General features: G+C 38.8%; 1 protein-coding gene across 2 annotated transcripts in view; it reads right to left on the bottom strand.

Annotated features, from left to right (window-relative positions):
* Positions 1-2,700: 2,700 nt before the first annotated feature.
* The window catches only part of TMX4 (thioredoxin related transmembrane protein 4), a 60,250-nt gene continuing 53,546 nt past the window's right edge, over positions 2,701-9,404 (bottom strand). The window contains exon 8 of one of the 2 annotated variants that reach the window (XM_067565321.1): positions 2,701-8,059. In XM_067565321.1, coding sequence (XP_067421422.1) covers positions 7,755-8,059 — 305 coding nt within the window. In that variant the 3' untranslated portion in view covers positions 2,701-7,754. The remainder of the gene's footprint in view (positions 8,060-9,404) is intronic. The other variant, XM_067565322.1, reaches the window with a different exon arrangement.

The raw sequence follows: 9,404 nt of genomic DNA, 5'->3' as shown, positions 1-9,404 counted from the left end.
ATGTGGAGTCCTCAGCAGCAAGTCAGACTATCCCTGGAGTCCCTCCATAGTACAACATTACTAAACCACAGACTATGAAAGCAACCAGAGAAGGAATAAATTCTGCAGAGACTGGTGTCTGTGCCGAGCATGTGAGCTATTCCCCACCAGCAGGGTAACAGAACCACTGAGGTCATAATGACAAACAGGTGACTGCTGAGCAAGGACAATAGGAAAAAGTGTCTCCTTCCTGATTGGAGAGGATAATGTCATCATCATAAAGGCAGCCTGCTTTAGCAGGCAAGCTGCCTCGCATGGACACACCCACATCCGAGTGTCTCTCACCTGCTAAAGCAGTGGGTTATGTAGATATGAAGGCAGCATCAGGAGACCAAAGAGAGTTCAGATGGGAAGGAGGCAGTAACATGAGCTGAAGAGGAGTATGGAATGAATGCAATGACAAGAACTGATGGGTGCACCATGGAGGCAGGAGTGTGAGGAACGGAATACAGGCAGAAAAGAGACAAGTAGGGGACTACGGCATAAGGAGGTGGCATTTCTTTTCCTGAAAATCAGTAACGACAAAGAGGAATGCCTTCCTACGGCAGTTGCCAAGGGGAAGCCTCCTTTTATGGGTCTGCATTTCAGACTGAATTTATAGAGAAGGAATCTCACAGATTGAGAAGAGCTCCCCCCAAGAATTCAAACGCAGAAGGCCAACCAAGAATTCTGAGAGGCCATTCACAGTATGGCGGCCCAACGGTGTACCTAGATTAAAGGAGTTACACTTTTCTAAGGTCTCTCAATATTTGGGAGGTTTGTCTCTGGCCTCTTGGGACTAACAATACTGCCCACTCTTATATTTAGGACTCAGGGACAGCAGTGTGTGCACTTGGGGTGGGTGGGATGGGGAGGAGAGGGACAAACCCAGTGCTATCAGCATCATGTTGCGAGGATGCCGATGAATGCAGTAGCAGTGAGCATGCAAGACCATAGAGGTGTGAGCTTGTGTGAACAGCAGCTCTACATAAGAGGAGTGGAAGGGCTGCAACCTTCTATGTAAGATGCCTGGGGAAGACCAAGGCTATCAGGGTGGGTGCCTATGCATGTATGTGACAAGGCAGGATGCAAGATTATATGTAGGTTGCAGTGAGGACCAGTAACATGTGCCAAGGGAGAGCTGATGTCAGGGTAACATGTAAGAGCAGTGACCCCTACTGTAACTTTCCACCTCTCAATCATCTCTCTGTACCCCTTGCTCCACCCTCACTTTGGCACGTTTTTTTTTAAACTAATATAAGTGTGGTCTGTGTTCATAACATTTGTCATTGACATGACTGAGGAAGGGCAGCAGGTCAGGCAGATGAAGTTGTAATTGAGTCAGCAACAGCAGATAGGTGGGGCCAGCTGTTCCACTTTCTCCCATCTGGTTATCCCTTAACTTGCTCACCCACTCCCTCCTCATTCACACAGGAGAGTCCCTCACCCACCTTCCATCCCCACCTCGGGTGGATTTGTCTTCTGTTCCTCTTTTCTTGTTCTCATATTTCTTGACTCTGTCCTCTTGTCTAAATATTTAGGAGAAAGGCAGACACGCCCGTGGGGAACTGAGCTTCTACTGGCAGGTTTATTTCCAACAGACACTTTCTAAACAGAATCATTATTGGTTTAATCTCTATCCACTAAAAAACCCACATAATTCCCAAAGAGGAAAATTAAAGGATTTGATAGGAATTTTTAATCTGCTATTCCAGTTGCCCAAGAGATCCTGTGATATTTTAAATGTCTTTAAAGCCACTTAATCATATATCAAAGAACCAACTACTAAAAAGGTTATTTTAAAAAATACTGCCTTTTCCATTCCACAAAGCAGGCTTGTGTAATGAAACGCTGAGGGAATATTGAATTAATATTTCATAAGTGTTGATAAAGATTTGAGAGTGCTTCAGTTACTCAGCAAGTATTCTCTCTTGGGCCACAGCTAGCTTAATGAGTGCCTTAGAAGCTGTGGTGAGCAACGATAAAGAAGAGTGAGGAAATCACTTACCAGACTGAAAAGATCTTTGTCCTCCTTATTTCACTTAGACTCAGAGTTTATACTCTGAATAAATGGTAATGGCTCTCTATTAATTTCTAGCATGGTGTGCCGGCTAACTCCACACCGGCCTTTGGTATTGCAGCTAATCACATTTTTGTTATAGTGAAGAAGATTCTATATTTGATGTTGAGATTCAAACAGTGGAGCTGTACAAAATATTCACACTGAAATTCAAATGCAGACTGAGCTTTAGCCTCAAGACCTGGATTTGAAAGTCTTTCTGGAAGTCAAATAAGTCAAAGAGGGAGGGAGCATGGATTGGTGGGAAAAAATGACAGAGAGGAATTTGATGTCAGTTTCCTGAACTCAGATTTATAACCAAACAACACACTGACTTTGAGACCCTTCATTTGAATTTGAGACCCTTCAAACCAAACTTAGATAAGACAGCAAACCCCTTCCCAAAGGCCATATGGGTCTATTTTGAGAAATATGCAGCCCAAATATAAGAAGAAAGATTGCGGATGTACAGCAAGTGAAAACGTGACAGTTACGCAAAACTCAGCTGCTGCACTTAAAGGGCATTTGAGAATATTTCGTTCACTTTTGATATGCAAGATCTCATGTTTCACTGTGTTTTGGATTAGAAAAATGCAAAACCTTAAAGAGAAACTAGGTTGAAACCTTTTGTATTAAGATTAGAACACAAACTCATCAGCTGTCCAGTTTCACTTGACACTTCAGCCCACTCTAGCAACTCTTTGGAAGAACAGAGTGAGCTTTAACTTTGTAACAAAACATGAAACTACAAACTTCAACCACAGTGAATAAATAAACTCAGCATTTCAGAGAATTGCAAGGGATTTTCCATCTTCTGTTTCCTTACTGAATATAAAAACAAATTTTATGTCTCAATATACCGAGCCATTTGGGATTACAAATTCTGTTGCTTTAAACATAATTACCAAAACAACTGAATCTTGGACTCTTATTTCCGTACCTGAAGATGGTTAAGGAAAAAATTTGTATCAACTTCATAATTGGGTTTGTAGAGATAATTGTAAGTAGAATATAGCATTCAATTGGTCACACTTCATATCAAGGATACATTTACAAAGGGTTAATAAATGATGTATAAATGTTACAAGCATGTTACAGCCACCACTATGTGTTATAGATCAATAGGTGTTGTAAGACTAACAACTGATTAAACATTTATTAAAACATCTTCATTTATTAACCCTTTATAAACTATTTACAAATGCACCCTTGATATACAGTGTGACCCTTCAATCAAAAGTGGCTATGCTGAAAAATAAAAACTAGTCACAACCAGATTATAAATAAAAAAATTTATATGGAATTCCAGTACAAATACCCAGGGCTTAAGTTTGCAGAATTTTAGTATAAAAAGTAATTTTGCATAATATTTCCATGAAAAAGCCATGTAACAAAAAAAGTTGTCCAACAGAATTATAGTCTATACAGAGAGTATTCTAAGATTTACAATGATTTATATTTCACTTGAAACTTTATCAGAAGCACAATTAGAAAAGGCAAAGCTTCATTTGTGCCCTCTTTAGAAACACAGGCTTAAAATTTCAAGAGTGACTTGGTTTCTGGATGCCTCACTCTTTGGATGTTCATGCTGAGATACTCTGGGGCAGGTCTGATTTCAAGAATGTGCTAATCGCCAGCGTCTGAAAAGTATGTCTCTAAGTTGGGCACCCAAAATCACTAGTCACCTTTGAAAGTCTGCACTCCCCATCCATAGATCTTAACAGAGTTAACAGTGCTACATTTACTCAAACAATTTCAGCCAACTGTGTGAAGAACAGTTTTTTTCCAAAGACATTTTGTCTATATTCTGAATGCAAAGTCAAATTCTACTTCTGCAAAGTGAATCAAAAGAGAGGATGGAGCTGATGAGATGACAAACAGGGTCTTCTCAGTTGGCACAAAGGAGCAGTATTAATCCTTTAACTAACACAGAAATACAGAAAATGCTAAAATTGCAAGTCTAATACTGCTGTAAACATTTCAGTACTATACTAACATGACTTAACAAGGTTAAGACAACATACTTTTTTTTTAAAAGGTATAAATCCTCCATATATTATTCAGGACTGACACAGCTATTATTGCACAGTTACCACATTAGTCATCAAGGAGAAATTTGCCCTTTATAATGCTCCTTTAATAGCACCTGTCACTTAAACCAAACAGTGGATTTTCTCCAAAAGCCAGGAGTCACTACCGTTTTGTTACAACAGTCTATATGACAAAGGAAAATGATATTCTTAAAGCTGAGAGGGTGTTGTTAATGTTTGTACAGCCCTTTGAGAAGGTAAGTGTCCTATAAATACAATAATCAAACCCATTGTACTTAAAACTTGCAATATAATAGATTGACTATCAAACCAAAATTAGCAATAATTTTCCACCATATATGGAGTATGATGTTTGATGTATGATGTTTGAGACACCTTAAAATGAGCCTAGCATCATTCAATCAATGTCAGATTCACAAGACACATAACTAGTAGGAGATGAACAGTTGTCATTTGCTATGTGCCTAAAGGTTTGCTGTTCAGGCATGAGTCCCACTTGCTTTCTGTCCCTTCATCTACAACAGAACTGAGATTTCATGTCTTCTTTAGAATTTATCACTGAACACTTTAAAAAGCTCAAACCTGAAATATATGACATGCTTCTTCACTTCAATGGGAGTTATTTGAACATAAAGGGACTTCAGAAAATAGTTTCTGTAATTAAAGTTTTGTTGTTTCTCAGGACATCTTGTAATCCCTGCAGTTTGTATGGAAATAACCTTGTTATGTCATTTGCTCAGATCACTCAGTCTATGCAGAGAGAGGTGTAACCCTTTATAAGATTAACAGATTTTTCAACACCAATATGTCTAGATTTCAAAAACAGATGCCTATAAAATTACTCCTCACTTAATTCTTAGGCACCTAAACTAGAGGAAGATTTTTAAACCTAGCATCTTGCACTGAAGTCACTAGGACATGCTCTGTTCTTTTGCAAGTTCGACCTCTAATTTAGGGGCCTCAAGATGACTTTGTGAAGCCAACTTTAAAGCTCTTATTTTTTAAAATCTTGGCCATAACTTTTTGACATTTTTAATACGAACATTTCTCTCCCCCCAAATCTTTCATTTTTTGGAACAACTCAGGACTCTACTCTGTAGGAAATGTCCTTTTCATTTTATACAACACAGGTCAATGTTTTCAATGAATTCATGATGGACACAATCCCCTATATTTTCAGCGTCAAGCAGAGTTTTAAATCCATGACTCATTGAAGAGACGTCATCTCATCTGAATCCTAATCAGGTGAAAAAGAAGTCAAGTCACTGAAGATATAACACTTGGCCCACATGCCCCAGCCAGTTTTGGTGATTTAAGTATTTCATTTGCCTAGTCTTAAAAATATTCTCCTCTCTCGCTGTATGACTTACCCATACAAACAAGGAAAACTGACTACACAGAGGAAATAGTGAAATACAACCAAGGGTGGTAGATTTTTTTTTTTTTTAAATGAAACCTATAATCGCTTCCATTTACAGTAATCTGGCACCAGATGATGGCAAAAAGTCATTTTTTACATTTGTCCCTTTAAGGACAGTGGGCCTCAGCTGCACAGCTGAAGCCCTTCACACCACTTTTGAAAGGACACTTTTGTGTCCAGGCAAGTCAAGCTAAGCCATCTGTTCTCATTCTAGTGCACTGCCACAATTTTATGTCCATCACATCTGTTTAAGAATTTTCTCTGCATCTGTGTACAAAACCGAAGGGCTGGGGCAAAGAATCTAATCTTTATGGTTGTACGAACACTCTAAATATCTGAATATATTCAGAAGGAATTTAAGTACAGCCCCTATTCTGATCTCCTTTATGCTCAAGAGTTCAGGGAAGTTATACCTGCTTTACACTTGTACAAGACCAGAATCAGGCTCCATGACTGTAGGATTTATACTTAGCAAATGTTCTAAATTGGAAACATTTAAAAAAAAAAAGTGAGACACGTTAAATTATAATGTGAAAATTATATTGCTTTCTGCTAAATAACATCTGCACATTAACAGTAAAACAACTACCAAGACAGATGTCAACTGGCCACGTTAAGACTTATTGTCTCATAAGAAATCACCTTTGTGCACTTGTAACATCCCTTTTCTAACACTAGGGGGCAACCATCTGAAGCCCACAGAATACTCCTTTGTCTCAAAAAACAAAATCAAAAGTCTGATGCTATCAGCCAGGTTTATGCAATATGGTAACTTTTGTATTGCCTATTTAATTAAGATTTAAACAACCTTTCTGCTTCGCATTATTCAATGTGGATCAGCATGCTACCCAAGTGGGAATATATAGGATTATACTTCAGATATTCATTCACTTAATGGGATGTGGTTCTTAAAAGTTTCTTAATATAAATCATGCCAACTAGACTGAATAAAAGGCTGATTTCCTGAATAAACTGGACAGCATGGGGAGTTGTCAGCAGATTAGCTAGTGAGCCATTTCCACTTTATGCAGTTTGAAAGATACATGACTACGTAGATAAAAGATAGCAGTGTAACCAAAAGCTATTTCTTTCATTTCTTGGTGCGTTTTTTCCACTACCTCTGTCATTAAAGCCAGCACATTAGAGGTGAAAACATAAGTGGTTTTTCAGTTAATATTACTAAAGCAGTTTTGATTGCCAACTACTCTGTGCTGGAAACAGAAAAAAAAATAGAGCATTTCTCTGTATATGACTAGCTTGTACTGGCATTTATTGGCGTAGAAAGGAATACTTCTCACTTCAACATCTTAAAGGAAAAAGGTTACACTTTGGCAAAAAAAAACCCTCTTCTAACTAAACTATCTCCTTTCGAATCTCTGAGGTTCACACATGTCATTTTAAGCATCAAGTTGCTTATTATATTCCACAGACTAAGGTTTTTGATGATCTAAACCCCTTAAGTGATTAAAATCACCAACTGATGTAAGTCTGACTTGATTATTCAAAGGCATGGTGCACAACAGTTTGGGTCCACTTCAAGCACAGAATAAAACTAGTCACAGTTATAACATTATGGTATATTTTCAAAATACTTATTCAGTAGGGAAAACAAAAAACAAAAAAACCAATATAATGAAGGTGCTTCAGTTGAGTTGATGAAAGCAAAACCACCAAACAGAGTTGTTTTAATGGAAGACAATTAAGGTGCCTCCATCTGCTGTTTTATGATGTGCCTCATGTTTTTATAGCATTGAAAGAAAATAATCAGACAGAAAGAAAAGGAAGTCAGACTCCTGCTAAACTACTACTTGTTAATGCAGGTTTGTGAATTCAAATTCACTCGTCTTATCTTGCTTAGAGCAGTGTCTATAAAGGAGCACAAGCATGAACAACAAGCATCTCATTACCAAGTCTTTCATTCCAGTGGTCACGTCCCCTTCCCCTCAAGCCTCTCAGCAGATCAAATCATACTTATGGTTTTGATTGTCATGGCTAATGTAATATAAAAAGGTGTGCTTATAAAAATGGAAGTCTGTGAGCAAATATTGGCTTTAAAAAAAGGTCAGAAGAAAGAAGCCAGCTGATGCAGAACAGAGGTTTTGCTTTACGTAAACACAAACTACAAATCACGTGTTTGGCTTCAGCTGCAGACCAGAAGGGCCCCTGATATTTCTTTGGTCCAAGTTTATGAAAAACACCATGGAAACTATAGTCCATTGTCAGCCACCTGGCTTTTACGTTGCCTTAGAGAGCTTTGAGTCTCTGAATCAGATGGATGTTGTTCACAGATGTCTTCAGTCTCTTCTGTCCCTGATCCTTCATCAACAGCAGAGTCCTCTTCTGAGCCATTCTCACTTGCATTGGCCTCTTCACTTGATGTGGCTCCATCTTCCCCATCTGAAACATCCTTTTCCTCTGCGGCCTCTTCTAACTCATTTGCTGAAAACTCTTCAGCTTCTTCCACTTCTTCTACTGCTGTAAGCTCTGCATTCTCCTTTTCAATCAACTCTTCTGAAACAAAACAAAGAATGAAAATGTTTAAATCGTGAGGCCTGCTCATCAGCTGAAGTATCTTTTCTAGTTACTGCACTAACACAAGACTGCAAAAATTACAAAATATTCTTTATGAAAAAGTCCTTGGCGTAATTCTAATGTAGCATTATGATCTTCTCCTCATTTTATTATTTTACTCTGTTAGCACTGTACCCCCAAATTTGTCTGTCTTACTAGTAGGAAAATATTTCTTTTCATTTTGTTCCTAATGGATTACAAGTTAACAGTAGTTCCATTTTATTTAGTTCCTTGTACACCATCATCCGAAAAGTGTTAGCAGGAACATAAGCTCTGGGAATGCTTTTTCTTAGGTAATTGCAGCTATAGAGGCAAACACAAGCAGCACATATTTGTGTAAATTTGTCATAAATATACTTTTCCCATTGTTTCTCAGAGTAATGCATGTCTTAATATTACATGAAGTATATTCTCCACCAGTTTTAAATTTGGCCAAAGTGGAGTCTAATTACTTGGCAGTATCACTTTAAAGGATGCCTTTGAAACAGCTCATTATTTTCAATACTACTGAACCAAACCCAAAAACCTACCAGCAAATATACACATATACACAAATCAATTCCTTACTGCCAGGTTTCACTACAACTATGTCAAGATAAGATTCGTGGAATATGGTGTTCCAGAATCAAACCTAAACCTAGACTCCATTTCTGATTAAATATCAACCAGGGATTGAGATTTTTGCTTTGCGCCAGTTGCTACCTTCATTATTTTTATAGCGTGGAACCTTACTGTAAGAGTCTTCACACTGAAAAGATGGCATGACTGTCTCATTTATAAATCATATATAATAGATTCTGCTTATTAGCAACTCCTCGGTTGCCAGCAAAGACTTGCTATTATCTGGCATTTGTCAATAAGTTTGCAAGGCTACAAACAGGGAAGTAAGCAAGGGGCAGGCAAGCAGAGGGGAGAAGGGCTACAGCCCGGATGCTGGGGCCTTCTACAGGGGGCAGGATATGCTGGGGGCCCACCCGAGCTGCATGGTACCACTCCTGGGCACTCTGGAGGTGGGGGCTCAGCACATTCCAGCACTTCCTTCCCTGGGTGCAGTCTTCCAGCAAGACACAGCCCAGAAAGCCCAGGGAGAGTTAACCTGAAGAAGCCTCCCTCCGCATTACTACCCTGCCCACAGGCAAGTTTGCGGGGTTGCAGCCAGGGAAGACATGTCCCAGCACTTCCTTCTCCGACTGCAGGCCTGCAAACCTGCCCGCAGCTGGGGCCTTTCTTCAATAAAATGTTCTTAATAAGCTACATGCCATTGCCTATATCTGAAAAACCCTTA

The sequence above is a fragment of the Emydura macquarii genome, unplaced genomic scaffold, assembly GCF_026122565.2.
Source record: "Emydura macquarii macquarii isolate MOO-44397 ecotype Brisbane River unplaced genomic scaffold, CSIRO-AGI_Emac_v2 contig_2676, whole genome shotgun sequence".
NCBI lineage: Eukaryota > Metazoa > Chordata > Testudines > Chelidae > Emydura > Emydura macquarii.
This window is presented reverse-complemented; position numbering and strand designations above follow the sequence as displayed.